General features: G+C 38.6%; 1 protein-coding gene across 1 annotated transcript in view; it reads left to right on the top strand.

Moving 5' to 3' along the window:
* The window catches only part of LOC126195243 (microtubule-actin cross-linking factor 1), a 503,782-nt gene that overhangs the window by 363,800 nt on the left and 120,174 nt on the right, over positions 1-19,808 (top strand). Inside the window, exons 58-67 of the mRNA XM_049933770.1 lie at positions 473-712; positions 805-975; positions 3,254-3,466; positions 6,013-6,126; positions 6,835-7,161; positions 9,544-9,726; positions 9,883-10,018; positions 16,206-16,378; positions 17,134-17,331; positions 18,530-18,796. Coding sequence (XP_049789727.1) covers positions 473-712; positions 805-975; positions 3,254-3,466; positions 6,013-6,126; positions 6,835-7,161; positions 9,544-9,726; positions 9,883-10,018; positions 16,206-16,378; positions 17,134-17,331; positions 18,530-18,796 — 2,022 coding nt within the window. The remainder of the gene's footprint in view (positions 1-472; positions 713-804; positions 976-3,253; positions 3,467-6,012; positions 6,127-6,834; positions 7,162-9,543; positions 9,727-9,882; positions 10,019-16,205; positions 16,379-17,133; positions 17,332-18,529; positions 18,797-19,808) is intronic.

Genomic DNA, 19,808 nt, shown 5'->3' with positions numbered 1-19,808 from the left:
TGTGAAGTCAGAACGTGGTGCTTTGTTTTTACGGGTATATTATTGTTACTTGCATCTGTTTATTCATTTATGGTGTGGTCAACAAAGCTTTAGGGATTGTTTTCACATAGTGGTAAGTAAACTAAAAGGTAAAAAAAATAGCCTTTTTTATTTTTTCGTGAGTAATAGCTCACAAGAGGTGAGTGGGAAATCCACTTGCCACCATACTTTAACAGCTCACAAAAGGGCCAGTGGGAGGTATACGTATCACCGTAGTTTTTATTCCTAGATCATAAAAGTAAAATTGTAAAAAAAAGTATAGTCAGTTGACCACAATTCCAGTATGATACAAAAAGAAATTATTTCACTGTGTCACTACAAAAATACACTCACATAAGAGTTAAATGAAACTAGGAAATTCTTCTTTAGTTTTGTTTGCAAATTTACATTGTTATATGCAGTTTAATAAACCAGTACTGTTGCCTCTTTCTAGGTAAGTGATGAGCTTCACCATCTGAAGCCTGTTGGTTCAGAAGTTGATACCATTCGAGCTCAACAAGAAGAGTTCAGAATATTCAGAGACAAGGAAGTGGAACCATTAGCTTCTAGAATAGATGAATGCAATCGCCTGGGTCAGGGACTGATACAGTCGGCTTCTGGTGGTGTCAGTACTGTCAACTTGGAGAAGGATCTGGAAAAGATGAATGACAAATGGAATGATCTGAAAGAGAGAGTATGTCATAAAGATAAATGTACCTCCTAGTGACAAAATTTGCAGTCTCTTTTTACATAATGCTTCAAATAAAATGTGCTTGAAATTTTCAGTTGAATGAGCGTGACCGTAAACTGGACGTTGGTTTACTGCAGTCAGGGAAATTCCAGGAAGCTCTTGATGGTCTATCCAAGTGGTTAACAGATACTGAGGAAATGGTTGCAAATCAGAAACCACCATCTGCCGACTACAAAGTCGTTAAGGCACAGCTGCAAGAACAAAAGGTGCATCTTTTTATTACTTTTTTTATAGCTAATGTTCGTAATGTAATTGATATTAAACTGCTCTTTTGGAATGTTCTATTTCACATCATTATGAACTAAAAAAATCTTGTCTCCAGACATGTTTGAGGTTTTGTGATGTACCAGGAAAGGTTTGGGTGCTGAAAATTTGAGATATTAATAAAAGATGTTAGAGAAATTAATGGTATCATCTGGAAAAAACAAATACATTTGGTTATTTGTGTAGAATTCCTGTTTCTCATCACGTGTCCTGGTACAAATAACTTGAACTTTTAGATGGAATTGTAGAATCATAGTAAATGGTGCAAAATTTGGGACAAGTGATGTGGAATTGACAAAGGTTGTGCCATTTGATAAACTGTTAGAAATTGAGGGGAATTATAATTTAGTAAACCACAAAAAAACAATATGAATCTTGTGACTCTTCAAGCTTTCCCGGCAGATGTGTTGTAAATAGTTTTCACAGGTTTGCCCCCGGATCACATTGCGCAAATTCCACAACATTTCCTCAGAGCAACTGTCCAACATCTTCAGGTGGTTCAACCTTGCTGGTGGCTAGGTACGCCTGACGGTAGCCACACATCGATGCCCTATTTCTAGATAACGCGTGCAAAGAATGCGAAGGCGCAGAAATCGTATGCGCAATGATCTGCAGATAGATGGTGCCTTATTCAAACTCCCTCTACTGAAAATTGCAGAGCGGCTCTCCTGCGCGTACGCCGCATTTGCCAACAGTGTGGCCAGACGTTACTCATCAATGGCCGCACTAGACCAATGTTATGACAGGCCTCTTAGCAAAGATCTTGATTTTCGCATCGTGATTTAATAGCAGCCAATGCAGGGTTCCAGGCTGTGCTCAGTTGGAATCCTGCATCCTTGTTGATGAGATTATCGGCTGTGTGGATATGTATTGCTTTCTTAATGATGCAATGCCAGAAAGATGATGCCGGGGATAAAACTTCTGTCTTTTCATAAATCATGTGGTGTCCTGTGTTCAGACAGTGTTCCGCAATTTCCGACTTTTCCGATTGACGAAGGTGTGTATGACGCTCGTGTTCATCGCAGTGTTCTTGTACTTTGTGGCATGTCTGGCCTATATACACTGCCCCACATTGACTAGGAATCCTGTACACACCACATTTCTTCAGGCCAAGGTCATCCTTAACTGAACCCCAACAGGTTTCTCAGTTTTGCAGATGGTTGAAAACACATTTAATTCCATATCTTCCAAGGACTTTTCCGATTCTTGACGACATGGCACCAAAATACAGCAAAAATGCCAAAGTTGTGGGTGTCTTCGTATCTTCATTCTGCTCTATAGACTGAACTCGCCTGGGCCTGAATGCATTGCGTATCTGTATCTCAGAATAACAGTTTTGTCGGAACACTGTCTTCAAATGTTGCATTTCACTCGACAGGCTTTCAGGATCAGATACCACATATGATCTATGAACTAACATACGTAATTCACAACACATTGTACAGGATGATGGCAGCTTGTGGCCTGCAGATATATGTATCTGTAAGTGATCCGGAGGCAAACCTGTGAAAACTATTTACAACACATCTGCCGGGAAAGCTTGAAGAGTCACAAGATTCATATCTGTATGTGTTGGCTTTCCTGTGTACCAAAACATCAAGAAGAGGTAAAGTACCACCTTTTTCCACTTCCATTGTGAAGTTTATATTCAGATGGAGCAAATTCAGATGCTGAAGAAGTGTACGTAGAGTATAAAGTCCATGTGGCCACACCACAAATGTATCGTCCACATATTGCAGAAAACAAGAGGGTTTGGGAGTTGGCTGACTGTAGTGCTTTTTCTACAAAGTCCTCCACAAAATAATTGGCCACCACAGGAGACAGAGGGCTTCCCATGGCAACATCGCCCATTTGTTCAAAATATTGGTCATGAAATGAGAAGTATGTGGAACTCAAACTTGTTGCTAATGATCTCCAAAGAGTCCTGTGAGGACACCTTTGGAAATAAAGACACAATAGCAAAACTTACTAACAGATCCAATGATTGCAATCTAAGATTTTTCAGAGACCTTTGAAACTCTGAAGATATTTTATCTAAATAAGATTGTTAAGTGATCAATTTATTATGATGAGATCTTGAATTCCAAATTATATATGCACAATGAATTTCTATTTGTTCTTCAGTTCTTGCATACATGAATTTAGTCATCCATATATGTTGTTTAAGTGGAGACAAATGCAGGTACAATTTCAATATGGAATTTATTTTTACTGTTACAGTTCCTCAAGAAAATGTTGTTGGACCGGCAAAACTCCATGTCTTCTCTGTTTGCAATGGGCAATGAAGTTGCGGCAGGTGCAGACCCAGCAGAACGGAAAGCTATAGAGAGGCAGCTACATGAGCTCATGCAGCGTTTTGATAATCTGACAGAAAATGCAACGCAGCGTATGAATGCCCTTGAACAAGCTATGGCTGTTGCAAAGGATTTCCAGGTTAGTTTGTAACTTCAACTGTGAATCGTGGTTACTGTGTAATTTTTCCTATCATATGATAAGCATTTTTTAAAAATCATTTAGTGCCGAAGACCTAAGCATCAGTGTGGCAATGTGTTCTAATCAGAGTGTGTAACAAATGTGCTAGTTGCTGTTAAAATATCAGATTAAATAAGTTTGAATTTTGAGTCCAGCAACTTGTGTGTGGGACCAGTTTTCATGGGAAAATGCACTAAAAACAGTAGAGGAAGAGGAATTTGAAATATAATAGATTTAAGGATGGAATTGAAATATCATTAAAGAGATAATTATCTTTAATGAGAGTAAATGAATACAACAAGCAAGTTTTAATGTGAAATCTCCCATGCAGTACTTAATATAGGGAAACTAGAGTAATATCCAATAGGTGATTCGCTCTTGAGTATTGCTAGTTTGCCAGGCATCTTTATCAAACAGAGCTAAAGGAAACAATATAAGGAGATGGATAGGTTGCAATTTACCATAAAGATGACACATTAGGTTGCAGACAAACACAATGAAAAGACTGATAGGTATCGGAGATGGTGGTCATGTGTGTATGAAATGTGCTTGTTGTGTGTTTTCTTCTCTGAAGAAGGCTTTGGCCAAAAGCTAAGTGTGGAACAGTCTTTTCGTTGTGCTGTCTACAACTCAACATGTCATCTGTATGGTGAGAAGCAATCTACCCTTTTCCTTATATTGCAGATCTTCTAACCTGGAGAGTGTGAACATCCCACCTGTAATAATTTCAAACTGATAATGTGTAACCTCCCCCTCATTTATCGACCTTAATGACAGTGAAAAATTAAACTGCGTGCACCTAATGGAAATTTGGGAAAAGCAATCGTCACCGAAGTTAATCTGTCGGTAAAGAGGGAGGAAAGGGTTACATCTTAATGAAAGGAAAAGTGCAAATGAAACTGGTGGAAATTAATTTTGAAAAGGGGTAAAGTTAATAAAGAAAGTAAATGTGCGGCCGTTACGTTAACAATTAACTAGCGGCAATTAGATATTTGAGATTTGGGGGAAATTACGGTCGCCAGTCCTAAGGACAATTACTATAGTAACTGAAAAAGAAAGGTTATTACACATATAATTAGCACTAGAAGCGTGGCAACTGAAGGTTGACACGTGTAGTGTGAAAACTGAAGGTTTGTCAGAAGTAATAAATTTCGCTACACTCTGACTTAATTTAGCAAAAGAATTAATAAAACCGGAAAATCGAAAGTTAATTTAGTGACTGAAGTTAATAGTGAGCTTTCTTTCTGAAGCACATCGAAATTCAGTAAAATACGGTTAGTCTTGGACTACCTCAACAATCATTTCAAAAGCTACTTGAATCTACGCAATTTAGAAATAAGAGATTTAACTTTGAACTTGAATTAAATAATTCTTAACAATTAACAATAGTAAAATTTAGTACGTACCAAGCTGAGCTGCAATCACAGGTAAGCTAAAATGCGGTAACAAAACTCGCACTCTTAATTTGTGCTTGTGTAATCTAAATATTGTAGCCAGCTATGAATACCTTAACTGAACTTTGAAATTAAAGCAGTGAAATCTAATGATGCTGGCGTTTGAATTTCAACGACACTCGGGTTCATTCCGGAAAAGGAAGGGACCCTGCTTGGTAATGCAATTGAGACAATGAGCAACAAAGGTTCATGCTACGTTGCTGTAACTTTGTGATTTGAACAGTTTGAAAAACTGAGGTCTGCCATATAGTTCTAAAACTTTATGTGCTTCCAGTCTTCCTTGTTGGTTGATTGAAGGTTTGAAGCTGTCGATCGAGGAGGTGGCGACAGTCACTCATTGTCGGCCGTCGCTGTTGCAGAAGCTGGATGTTGGCGCGCCTTCTTCTCGACACGGTCACCAGGCGAAATGGGCTCTTGATGTGCGCCAGCTAATGCTTCCCGTCCGTGACACCGTGTCAGAAACTAACATAGCAAGTCGAGCGCAATTACATGCTGCCAAACCCCGAACGCGCGGCAACTCGCGGGAGCGTCACACAACACACCTGCTCCACTCACTACTCCAGCCAGACTCCTCTCTGCTCTCGCTCCACGCGACAGAGTTAACACTACCAAAGATCCTAAACACTTTCGTTCTCCACACGACCTATCGATGTATTCGTTCGATAGTATAGTTTTCCCTAGGCAAGACCCATCGTAAAATACAAATAATATTTACAAAACAAACCAATTATACATCGACATAAGTGCATATATATACAAATAGTAAAACAATTACAATATACAAAGACACAGAAATGTTATATCTTCAGGTAACAAAATAAGGAAAAAAATTTGCAGTGCAATAGATGGAAATTGAAGGATATGCATTTCCGGCGTTACAAATGGAACCCTGTTATAGTGACTCAAGGAACTAGTGGAAATATTTTAAAGCTTGTATAATATAGCTTAAAAATAAAGATTTTATTCTGCCTGTTTTGTGAGTTAGTGTGTCACATGACGAACATACATTTATTTTAAGTCAGACATTAAAATGTAATACATATTATTTTACAGGATAGGCTGGTTCCTATTGTGGAATGGTTGGACAAAACAGAAAAGAAGGTAAAAGACATGGAACTTGTGCCTACTGATGAGGAGAAAATTCAGCAGAGAATAAAGGAACATGATGTGAGTATACACATGTTTAAATCCTGTAAAACGTGTCGCGTGCCCCCCCCCCCCCCCCACACACACACACACACTTTGTTTTATAAATATTCGTTTTCTGTAACAAATGTAGTTACTACTATGTATTTTTATTGGAACATTATTTATATAATTTAATTTGGAATGGGAGAAAAGATTGATTTTGTTATATTATTTACTGATAGTCATGAAGGAAATGCCTACACATTCACAGAAATACCCAAGGAAATTGCGATAAAAAGTTGAATTCACTAACAAGTAGGCTGATGGAATACCCTCTGATCATGTCATTACTTATGATAATGTCATTACTTATGGACTGGCATGCCACTTTTGTTGCAATGACTGCTTTCTTGTGCAAGTGTAAAAATAACGTGCTGTGACATGTGGGACACAGTCTGTGAATCCCTGGTGTAGAGTATTTGACATTTCTTTATTTTCTTTTTGTGTCTTTCTCAGTTTTTAGTTTGAATTTTAACTGTAATTTTTGTAACATATGTTTAAAAATTAAAAAACGATAGATTTTTCATGTCGAAATCATTGTTCATGTCTGTGAGGTTGTGCCATTGTGAAAATGCAGTGACAAACTTAAATTGCTTTATGAATCGGCTGCAGGGAACTACAAAATAATGTGTGTCTCTTAATTGCTGTGGATGTAGCGATTTCTTATTTTGCTTTATTTAATTTCAGGCTCTTCACACTGAAATCCTTCGGCACAAGACTGATTTGTCAGAGTTGACAGATGTGGCTGGGGAACTAATGGGCTTGGTCGGGGAGGATGAAGCAGCTGGCCTTGCTGACCGGCTGCAGGCAGCAGCTGATCGTTACACTGCACTTGTTGATGCTTCTGAAGCGGTTGGTGCACTGCTGTCTCAGTCTCGCACTGGCCTAAGGCATCTTGTACTTGGTTATCAGGATCTACAGGCTTGGATGGATGGAGCAGATCAACGTCTTTCAAAGTTCCGCATTCTTGCTGTGCACACTGAGAAACTACTTGCACAGATGGAAGATCTTGCCGTAAGTATTGTGCCTAACAAGCAAATTCCTTGTGTTTAGCATGTTCTTTATTGAATTATAGAGATTTTCTTCTCCATATTGGTTCGTAGCTGAAAACTGCTCAATTAAAGGCATGCATATGAGTTGGATTGATGTGTTCAATGACCTTCAGTTGCATGTGTGCTACTGGAGACGTGTACAGCACCATAGAGAGGTTTACTGTTGAAATTTCAAGAAGAGTTGGGTAATGCGTTATTTTCTTCTTCATACGTCTTGTGAAGTAGCCCCAATAAGAAAATCAGAGCTATTTGAGCTTATACAGAAGTTTACAGACACTTAATTTTTGCATGTACCATTCACAATTGGGGGGGGGGGGGGGGGGAATGGCAGTGGTGCCAGAAGTACTCTCTGTTGCGCTCTGTAAAGTGGCTTTTGGAGTGTAGGTGTGGATGTAGCAGCATTTTTTATACACGAGGAACACTGTGCGAGACGTGTGTTGTGCCATGTATGATGATGAATTAAAACATTATGACCACCTGCTTAGCAGCTTGTTTGTCTGTCTTTGGAATGAGATACATCACTGATTTGGTGTATCAGGAATCTGACACTTTGTTGGTAGTTTTGTGGAGATATGTGGCATTAGATGTCCATGAACAGGTAATGTAATTCATGTAAATAATGAACTGCTGATTTGAATACCCTGTGACGGCAGCTGATAGCAACCCAGATGGGTTCCACAGGATTTACATCAGGCAAATTTGATCACCGAGGCATCAATGTGAGTTCACTATAATGAACCTCAAACCACTGTGGCATGGTTCTGGCTCAGAGCAGACAGTTATACCGCTGAACATGTCATTGCCGTCAGGGAAGACATCAAGCATGAAGGGATGCAGGTGGTTTGCAGCTGTCAGCGTGTCTTCGACTACTACCACAGGTCCCATGAAAGTGCAGGAGAATGTCTCCCATAGCATAATACTGCTCCCACCAGCCTGTGTACGTGGCGCACTGAACGTTTTGAGCCGCCTTTCACCTCGACGACAGTAATTGTGGAGACGACCATCAATCTAGTGCAGCAAAAATATGATTCACCCGAAGAGCCAACATGTTTCCATTGATCAGCGGTCAAATCTCGTGGTCTCATGCCCACAGTAATTGTAATACACCGTTTCATTGGGTCAACATGTGAAGAGGTAGGGGCGGTCTGCTGCTGATCTCAATGTTCAACAATGTATGATGAATGGTGTGCTCCGAAACACTTGAGCATGTACCAGCATTGTGCTCTTTCAACAGTGATGCCACAGATCACCATCTATCCTACTTTAGAGGGCGTCAAGCGTCCAAACCCCACATTCTGTGAAGAGTTGTGCATGTCCAACCATTTAGCACATAATGGGAGTTTACTGTCATTCTACCTCTTTCCGTATGTGCTCATGACAGTAGCACGTGAATATTTGACTAGCTTTGTTGTTTACGAGATAATCGTTCACAGGCTCTGCATAATAATAATCAGCTCTTTGTCAAAGTCACTTATCTCAATGGATTACCCCATTTGCAGCTCATATCTTCACTAGAGTGATCCCCCATCCATGTCTGCTGTGCTTACATACTTTTAATACTGCTTCATGTGCCCACAATGCCACCAGGCGGCATCCAACATCGTGGTGGGCAGCAGTCATAGTGTTCGACTTACTAGAGTGCACTTCTGTTTAAACTAAATAAAATGATAACAAAAAATATTGCAAAAATGTGATTTTTAGCGAAATAAGACAACTTTGGCAATTTTTTTGAAATATCATGAAGGCAATTTCTCTGCAATATCATGGAATTTGTTATTTTCATTCATAAACAATGGTACAAATATGAGGATGGCAATTTACCAATATTCACAATAGACACTTATTGAATTTTGAAATTTTGTTTTGGCTTCTTATTTTCTCAATGCTGAGGATGGTGTATAACTTTAAAGTGCCAGTTCATTTCCTTCATAATTTTGTGACGCCAAAATAAGCACTGAAACTGGCAAAAAAAAGCTCTAAAATTTGAAAAAAAAAACGCCAAAATTGGAAAAATAACACCAAAAATGGAAATTTTTATACGAGCTACTCAGTATTATCTGCAAGTCAGGAATTACCTATCGTCATTTTTTTTATTGTTCCCAATCTGAAAGTTAAATTACCATTATATAAACTGTGACGAACTATTTTTAAAAGGTAGTTAAGTGAACCTAAAAAAAAAAAAAAAAATTCTAATTTTTTAAAATATTTTTCCTCGTTCAGGCATGACAAGTGAATTTACATTGCAGTTATGTAATGCATTTAAACATCAAGGTACTGTTGCTCAAGGATCTAAAATTGATGCGGGAATGATACTGCATTTTCATGTGTACTTTTCTTTTTATAGGACCTAACTGAAGAAGTGGCAAATCATCAGAATCAAGTGGATGGTACTGTGGATACTGGCTTGGAACTCATGAAACATATTTCAAGTGATGAGGCTCTGGCGTTAAAAGATAAACTGGACTCACTACAGCGGAGGTTTAATGATCTTACCAGCCGTGGTGCAGACATGTTGAAACATGCACAGGTGTGTTTTTACTGTACACAGATAATTCTTGAAACATGTGTAAATAACTTAGATACTGTGCTTAATTGATTTCCTTGTTCCTCAAATTCTGCTGTACATGTATAACCCATTATTTTTTAATTTCGCTGACAAGTGCAAATGTTAATCATGTTTCAGGAAGCATTGCCACTTGTGCAACAGTTTCACAATTGCCACAACCGTCTGGTTGACTGGATGATGGGAGCTGAAGCTCAGCTGCAGGCAGCTGAACCTCGCGAAGAAGACATACAGCGGCTAGAACTTGACATACAAGGTAAGCCTTGCGTCTCCTCTTATTTATTCTGGGGCCAGTTGTAATACATGCAAGCCAGTGGCGGTGAAAGATGAATAGCACTGAAATATCTATTAGAAAAAGCTATAAAAAGTGTATCATTTATTAGATTGTCTGTCTAATAAGGTAACTGAACATCTTGTCAAATGATCTGGATATTTATAAAATATAGCTGAATGACATAGAAAGATTAACAGGATCTCGTTGCAAGTTTGTGACACAAAGGCTGATTACAGTCTTCAAGAAACATTAAAAATATTGTGTTGGTAGGAAAAGAAGAGTGCGGTAAGTAGTAAGATGGTGAGGTGAGGTAGTCTCACTTTGGTGCATAGCTGATGTTGCTATCAATCACTTTTTGTTTTAGTTATGCTGGTACACATTCTATAATGTAAGCGTAACTATCAACTATGTGTGCAGACTATTTATTTTACACTGAGGTGGCAAAAGTCATGGGATAGTGATACGCAGCTATACAGATGGCAGGAGTATTGTGTACGCAAGGTATTAAAGGGCAGTGCATTGGTAGACCTGTCATTTGTACTTACATGATTCATGTGGAAGGGCTTCTGACATGATTATGGCCGCATGACAGAAATTAAGACTTTGAATGCAGAATGGCAGTTGGAACTAGATGCTTGGGACATTCCATTTCTGAAATTTCTAGGGAATTCAATATTCTGAAATCGACAGTGTCAGGAGTGTGCCAAGAATACCAAATTTCAGGCATTGCCTCTGACTATGGACAATAGAGTGACCATTGGCCTCCACTTAATGAGAGAGCAGTGGCATATGCAGAGAGTTTTTGGTACTAAACTTGTGTGAAATAACCACAGAAATATGTCGTTGTAGGACAAACGTATCCGTTAGGACAGTACAGCGAAATTTGGTGTTTAATGGGTTACGGCAGAAGATGACCAATGTGAGTGCCTTTGCTAACAGCATTGCTTGCAGCACCTCTTGTGGGCTTGCGACCACATCAGTTGGATCCAAGACAACTGGAAAACCATGGCTTGGTCAGATGACTCCTGATTTTGATTGTTAAAAGCTGATGGCAGGATTCGAGTGTTGCACGGACCCCACAAAGTCATGGACCCAAGTTGCGAACAAGGCGCCGTGGAAACTGGTGCTGGTTCCATAATGGTGTGGGCTGTGTTTACATGGAATGGAGGGGTTCTCTGGTCCAGCTGATCTAATCATTGACTGGAAATGATTATTTTTGGCTACTTGGAGAGTATTTGCAGTTATTCGTGGACTTCTTGTTCCCAAACAACAGAATTTTTTGCAATGTCAGTGTGCCATGTCAGCGGTCCACAATTGTTTGGGATTGGTTTGAAGAAAATTTTAGGCAATTCAAGCGAATGATTGGGCCACCCAGATCACCCGACATGAATCCCATTGAACATTTGTGGGACATAATCAAGAGGTCCATCCATGCACAAAATCCTGCACTGGCAACCCTTTCCCATTATGGAGAGCTGTAGAGACAGCATGGCTCAATATTTCTGCAGGAGACTTCCAGCGACTTGTCGGGTCCATGCCACGTCGAGTTGTTGCCCTATACTGGGCAAAACGTGGTCTGACATGATATTTGGAGGTATCTCCTGACTTTTGTCACCTCAGCATATGGATCTCTTTGAAGCAGTAATGTTGCAGGTTTTTCATTCTAATTGATAAGCTGGAATACTATGCCATCATAAAATTCCTATTTTTATGCTCAGAAGGACCAGAGATTCATCTATAAAGCATTTGAAATTCTATAAAGCAAAACTTATTTGTTATTTACAGCTAAGAAATAGATTACTAAATTCGGATGTATTTACCCTGAAGGTGACCCATTAATAGGGTTTTTAATACTACAACTACAGATGAGAATACACAGAATATGCCCAATATGGTGTTGGTATGGTTGATAATTAAGGTCTAGGATAGCTGACACAGTAGGAATCCAGAAGAAAGGGTGTGAACTTCTTACATGAAGAATTAACTATGAGAAAACTTTGTGCATGATGGGTGCTGCGTTTATTAAACGTTAGCGGAAAGTAATGTGAAAGCGAATCTTTTTACCTCTTCAAAACAAATACAATTGATTTTATGCATCAATTGTGGTTAATATCAAAGCATTGGATGCAGCAAATGGCACTGCATCAAACACTATTAAGTGGGCTGCATCTATAACAAATGTTATGATCAATGTTTTCTTGGCTTAAAAATGGATTTTTGATATTATTTTATGAGTGATAAAATTATAACTAACAAGTACTACGCAAGTATTATGCAGAAATTGGAGAAATAAGTATCTGAGAAGAAATCTGGATTTCATAAAAAGGCATTACTTTCACTTCCAATTATCAGAAATAAATAAATAAATAAGCCTCAACAACTTTTTGTTGCTATTAAGGGAAAAATGGTTACTTCACACACATTCCAGAATCACACTTGAGATATGAAATATATTCTCTGGAACAATAGCAAATAAGTGCATGGATATGAAATAGGACTATGTAAAAAAAAAAAATAATAATAAATAAATAAAAAATAAAAAAAGCATCTCTGATGTAAAAAAAGCACAGTTGTTTACTACCATGCTGAGAAACTTTGATCATACCCTGGTATATAAACAAGTACAGAATTTCATCAGGTGGAGCTGTGTGATTATTGTACGAGAGTATTTCAGTCAATGCAAAAATTAAGTTACCACCAGATAGTGATTTTCCATGAAGTCTTTTATGCAACAGAAAGTCTGAACTGCATAGGAATTGGGTTACTTAGGAGGCTAGACCTTTTAAATGAAAGATTCTCATAAGAATATCGGGAACTCGAAGAGAAGGAAACAGTTGGTATAGAAGAAAAGTCTACAAAGGACTGTGAATGAGAGGATCTTGGACACTATCACTATATTGTTCAGACACATTCCTAGAAGCAGCAAGGGGAGGCAACACTTCAGATAATGTAGTTTCTTGTGAACAGGAGAAGCATATTATATTGGCTCCAAGAGGGGAGGGATTAAAGGATCTGGAAGAAATGGAAGTACATAAAACAAAGATTTACAGCAACAGGACTTTTCACATGTAAATTCAAGCTGTCATATGTTTATACAGGGCAGTATTAGACCCAGGACAAAAACACCATGGACAGAAGAGCAAAGGAGTTTATAGAATATGAGAATGAAAAATAATGGATAAGGATAAAGGCCAGAAGAAACAAAGCTGATCCAAATTAATGTGGTCTTAGATGACCAAAATGAAATAAAGAGGTGCAAATAAGGCTAAAATAATTGGAGTACATGATTCAGTTACATTGTTGTGGCCACCATATAAGTTTGACATCAATGTGCAATAACCATTGAAAGATGACAGGTGGCAACACTGGCAGTAGAGAGTATATAAAGCGAGCTTGGGGGGTGGAAAGGGGACAAGAAAATCAGTGCAGCCATTGTTGTAATCAGAAATGGAGTGATTTATCTGATGTCCAAAGGGGCATGATCATTCACTTTTGGGCCAAGACGGGAAGCATTTATGAAATGATTTAGTTTGTAAACTATTTGTGTGCTGCCGTGGTTGAAGTATACTGTGCATGGCAAAATGACACTGTGCAAAACCGGCTCCAAGGCAATTGTAGTGCAACATGGGCCATAGATGGCAGGAGTGAACAAAGATTGCAGAGATGTGTATGGGCGATTAGACAGGCAACTAACTGTTGAGCAACTGACCACCCAGATGAACAAAGTGGCTGACAACTCTTCTCTCCTCAACAACTCTTCAGTGAACATTGCTGCGTATGGGCCTTTGCAGTAGGTGCCTTGTTCATGCACCTGTGCTGATTGCTGTTCATCAGTGACAAAAGCTGGAATTTGCACACTGACGCCATAGCTAGATGCTCACTGAGTGGCAACAGGTGGCCTCTTCACGTGAATCATGTTTTATGCTCCATCAGACAGATGACCATTGGCATTTATTGCTTGAAATGTGTGAAAGCAAACATACTGCATGTATTATGGTGTGAGGAATGTTTTCATGGAATTCCCTGGATGATCACATCATTCTGGAAGGCACAATGGATCAACACAAGTACACAGCTATGTTGGGGACTTTGTCTATCCGTACATGTAGTAGGTATCTACCAGCGGGACAGTGCAGCATATCACACAGCTTGCAGTGTACACGCACGGTTTGAAGAGCACCAGGATAAATTTACCATAGTCCCCTGGCCACCAAACACATCAGATTAAAACCCAATCTGAAATCTGTGGAACTACCTCGGTTGAACTATTCACACAACAGGTCCACAACTTATATGCCTAGCACAGCTGACCATGGCTCTGGAGTTGACATGGCGCCCCATCTCTGTTAGTACCTTCTGTATCCTCACTGATACTCTCCCAGCATGTTTCCCAGCAGTCTACACTGCAGAAGGTGGATGTTCAAGCCTCTGACAGGTGGTGCCATTAATGTGACTGGACATTGTAGTTATGTTAGTGGGACGATTATGACAACTGGCTGATTTTACTTTACACATCCAGTGCCTGTTACGTGAAAGTGTGTATGTTGTTTGAGACCGCTTTAAAACAGATGTCTTTATAGAACGAAAGGGAGGTAACAATAAAGAACACTATACGCCACAATAACACTGCTGTCAAGAGTTGTTTGATCGGAGTCACTTCTTAAGTGCATTGATTTGTGGTTATGTTATACTATCTTTTCACACATTGGCCAAAGTCTTAGGCCCCTTCTAATATGACTGGATACTAATGTGAATAGCTGCAGGAAGATTGTGTTTGGAGATAATTTAAATGATGATGACGACGACGACGACGATAAAATCTATATATTGTTAGTGGCTCAACTGGACTGAAAATTGTAGCCTAACAGAAGAATTCTAATATTACAGTGCAATTAAAATACTCAGCCTTAACATTACGGATATTGTGGAATGTTTATTTTAAGTGATTATTGTCTTCCTTTCATTGTATAGTAATGGAAAGAATGGAAAATAAATAATAATTTGTGCATGAACATCTCTACAGCAAAATATAAAAATACACAGGGGTTTGTTAAGTTTGTTCCTTATAATAGATAGCAAATGCTAATTTGGTAGTTAATTTTTTGTTATTATGAATCACTTGGAAACTTTCTGGCAGATTAAAACTGTGTGCCCGACCGAGACTCAAACTCGAGACCTTTGCCTTTCGCGGGCAAGTGCTCTACCATCTGAGCTACCGAAGCACGACTCACACCCAGTCCTCACAGCTTTACTTTTGCCAGTATCTCGTCTCCTACCTTCCAAACTCACAGTAAAGCTGTGAGGACCGGGCGTGAGTCGTGCTTCGGTAGCTCAGATGGTAGAGCACTTGCCCGCGGAAGGCAAAGGTCCCGAGTTCGATTCTCGGTCGGGCACACAGTTTTAATCTGCCAGGAAGTTTCATATCAGTGCACACTCCGCTGCAGAGTGAAAATCTCATTCATGAATCACTTTTGTGAATAAAATAAAATTTTAAGGAAGTCTGTAAGGATTAAGAAAAACTACTTAAAAACCTGTACAAGATGATGATGATGATGATGATGATAAAGATATAATTTTCTTATCTGTCACAAGAAATTGGGGTCCAGTAATAGTTCTGCACATCTATTCTCCATCCTACTCTCAGTACAAGATGACAGTTTGCTTTCAGGCTTTTGGTTCTCAGATATTGTTTCCAGAAAATTTAGTTGAATGTTATGTGCATATCAAAGTAAAACATAGTCTCAAGAAATGGAAAGTCCAGGGTGAAATGTAACAATATTATGAAAAGGGTAGTTGCTACTCACAAATAGCAGAGATGCTGAGTCACAGATAGGCACAACAAAAAGACTGCCAGAAAGTGAGCTTTTGGCCGACAAGGCCTTCGTTGGAAGTAGACGAGAGGCCTCAGCAGCCAGAGACTGTGGTCATGTGTGTGTGAGTTGCATTTTGTGTGTGTGTGTGTGTGTGTGTGTGTGTGTGTGTGTGTATTTTTGACAAAAGCCTTTTTGACCAAAAGCTCACTTTGTGACAGCCTTTTTGTTGTGCCTATCTGCAACTCAGCATCTCTGCTATTTGGTGAGTGGAGTAGCATCTATAACTTTCATAATACTAAAACATAGTCTCCATTTTTAACTGATTTTAAGCAACGTTTTGTATTATTATGTTTCAGAGTTCCGCCCAGTTTTGGAAATGATCAACTTAGTAGGTCCACAGTTGTATCAGATATCACCTGGAGAAGGTGCTTCCACCATTGAAGGCTTGGTGACACGTGACAACCGTAGATTTGATGCTATAGCAGAGCAAATACAGCGTAAGGGTGAACGTATTCAGTTATCAAAACAGGTAAATTTTCTTTCCTAAGGTAAAGGTATTTTTAAATAGTTTTCATAATAGGATGTAAAGATATCTTCCAGTGTCCCAGTACAAATCAAGAAACTCATTGTCCCAGTACAAATCAAGAAACATTTTACTTCTTCCAACATAGATCTTATATAATTGCCTCAGCAGTAAAATTTGAGATTTTAATTACACACGTGATTGCCAGTAAAATGGTTCTTGTACAGTACCATCTTTCAGTGGATTAGGAGGAGGGTTAATGATTCTGATACACTGTGAGATGTGTGCCACACACTGAGTAATAAGTTGCAAATTACAGAAGTTTATGTAGATAAACTGTTGCAAAGTGCTTATACTTCAAAGTAATGTAGACAACAAAGCATCTTGTACACCAAATGTTTAAAGATGTGCAATTCTGAAAAAAATACAATACTTGACATTCATTTTCTGAGAGGACAAGACTTCCCAGAAAGAAATATATCTCTTGTTTTTCTTGCGACCCAGTCATTTTATGTTCTTCACCCATCTGTAATGCTTTTGACAGAGGACTGTCAGAATTTGTAAGTCCAAAATATGATTACCAATACTGTGAACACTGCATTGCTGAAAGTTTCATTTCGTAGTTTATAATGACTCCTCTTTCTCTTAACTACAGTTTTGCAATGAAGACTGTCTTGTCTGATGACTTTGAATTCATTTGCAGCAACTTACATAACATCAACATTTTAGCACAATTTCTCAACAATGTCTGTCTTTTTCAGAGGTCACTTGAGGTCATAGGAGATATTGATGAACTTCTTGATTGGTTCCGTGAGGTTGAAGGACAAATTCGAGAAGCTGAACCTCCCAGTTCAGAACCTGATGTCATCCGCGTGCAATTGAAAGAGCATAAAGCTCTGAACGATGACATATCCAGCCAGAAGGGCCGTGTTAGAGATGTTCTTTCTACAGCGAAGAAGGTAATTTAACACTTTGATAAAAATGTGGGGTTTTACATTTTAAAATAATTTTTAAATGGATTTGATTGAATTCAGCTTTGTGCTGTCTAACCCTTGATGTCACAAGTTTTTGGAACACACATTTTCAGTGTACAACCCCTTTGCGACATGGCTCCCTACCCTTGAACTGAAAGAAATTTGAAGACTTCGGAAAGAAAGTGTGTTTTCCAACCCTGACAGTGAAACTGCTCTGTAGTGCAGTAGCATCCACAATGTCATGTTGAACACTGTGTTTTATTTATGATGCATTTCAAGAACTTCACATAAAAAGTGTGATGTATCAGTTCCCAGTCAGTCACAGGTGCTACCAACATTTGCTTGCACAAGTATTTAACTTTGGTTTCATTTAAATGAAAATTACATCTGAATTTTTGGTGCAATTCAATATTAGGAAGAACACAGTTCAGGTACCATTTCTGTTGGTGGCTAGCATTATGTAAGGGGGTTGCAACAGGCTGTTCACAGGTTTTTGAACTGTGACTTACTTCCTCTGCTCTTCACTTCACACCCTGTAAACTTTGATTACAAATTTATCTTGGCAGCAGAAAGGTAGTCATTCATTGTAGAAGTGAAGTCTTGAGCTGTAATAAAGGAAATTTAGTTGTGTGTTTAAACAGATTTTCTCTCTCACTCTGCCTTCTGTAAGGAGATATTTGAGGACTTCCACTATTGTCTGTCTTCCATGTTTATTTTTCATGCAAAGACATTCACGAAGATTCTCTGTATGGTGTGATGTATGGAATGTGGTGAATGAATGGTCAAAAATGGATGATGATGATGATGATGATGATGATGATGATGTGTTCTCTTACCTTTGTCCCTGTGGCACATGAAATAATGCATTTGAACTCTCCTTTAGAATTGTTTATGTTTGGTGCAATAATTTGGGCCATTACAGTAAAGATGATACGTTTGTGGGTGTGAATAGTCCTATGTAAGATTCCATTCTGTAAGGGCACACATTCCTTTGCATCTCAGGGAACTGAGATAGATTATACGAGACAATACGCAGATGTATTACATTTATTTCAGCATTGATTTAAATGGAGGTACCATAACTTAATACTTAATACTTATGCAAGGAGTGATAAGAATTTTACATTCTGTAATGAAGATATTGTTATTGTTGATAAATCTTAGACTACATTGTTTGTAACAGGTGCTGCGAGAGTCAGCACAGCATGAGGACACATCAACAATTCGTGAGAAGATGGAAGATCTACGTGAAATGATGGACACTGTGTCAGGACTGAGTTCAGATCGACTAGGGGTGCTGGAGCAGGCCTTGGCTCTGGCTGAACACTTCAATGAAACTCATGATGGCTTGGCTAGTTGGCTGACTGACACTGAGCAGCAGTTAGCTGTTCTTGCCGCGATGCCAACTCTTCGGCCTGATTTAATTGCACAGCAGCAAGATAGAAATGAGGTTGTTATTACATTTGAAATATTTATATTGTTGATGTTCAGCTACAGGTTTCCTATTATCTTCTAATAAAGCATAGAAAAAACAGTGACTGTTGGTGCAGGCCATAAGATTTTTGTATGCAGAAAGCAATGACTAATGTACATAGCAAGGGTTTAATAGTGTTTGGATATTTCTTGCAAAATGCTTTAGTACTGTTGCAGATTCAAGAGCAGGTCTTTATGGTTGTGCAAACAAAACATGAGTGCTTGTGCGAACATGTGTCTCTTTAAGTATTTGGGGAGCATAACTATCACTAGGGATTGACAACTAAATCTCATTAACCTAAAAGGTTTTCAGAGACACATGAACTGTACACAACCCCAATCAGAAGACAGTGATTGTTCTCACTTTGTGTCCTAGCAGTGTCCGTCCTATTTTCTGTTACTTTTTTTTAGCATCTGTGTTCAAAAATAGATTGAACCGAGTATAATGAAAAATATTAGAGGAGCCTTGGAATCACAATGTACACATAATATCATTATTTCCACTATGGATTGACTTGAACTATTAATTAAAAGTAATAGATCAGTATGTTTCTGTTCCAGTCAGGTAATAGGTTCCAGAAATACATTAATTATTAGATAGATACCATGTAGCCTGTGAAGTATACTAAAACCAGCAAAATAGTTTGCATTAGTGTAGCAATATTTCTTAACACAGAGAGGCTGACGAGGGTGAGATGGAAGTTTTAAAACCACTTACATTGTAGTGTTGGTTATGGACTCAGGTATCCCATCCTGCAGCCCTTCATATTGGAGCCTCCTCATTTGTGAGTAATCGACAGAACAATTTCAGAATTTCTTGTGATGCACCAGTAATTTAAATAACAGTAAGTTTCAGAATGGCGCCATAATTTAGTGGTTAAGCCAATTGATTAATATACTGTAGTGTGGGTTCCAGTCCCGTTGTTTTTTATTTTATTTATTTTTTATTATTATACGATCAGTATTTTTATCCATTTAATTTTGTTTCT

This window comes from Schistocerca nitens, chromosome 7, assembly GCF_023898315.1.
Source record: "Schistocerca nitens isolate TAMUIC-IGC-003100 chromosome 7, iqSchNite1.1, whole genome shotgun sequence".
NCBI classification, from domain to species: Eukaryota; Metazoa; Arthropoda; class Insecta; order Orthoptera; family Acrididae; genus Schistocerca; species Schistocerca nitens.
The sequence above is the reverse complement of the archived record's forward strand: the minus strand, read 5'-3'. Positions and strand labels throughout refer to the sequence as shown.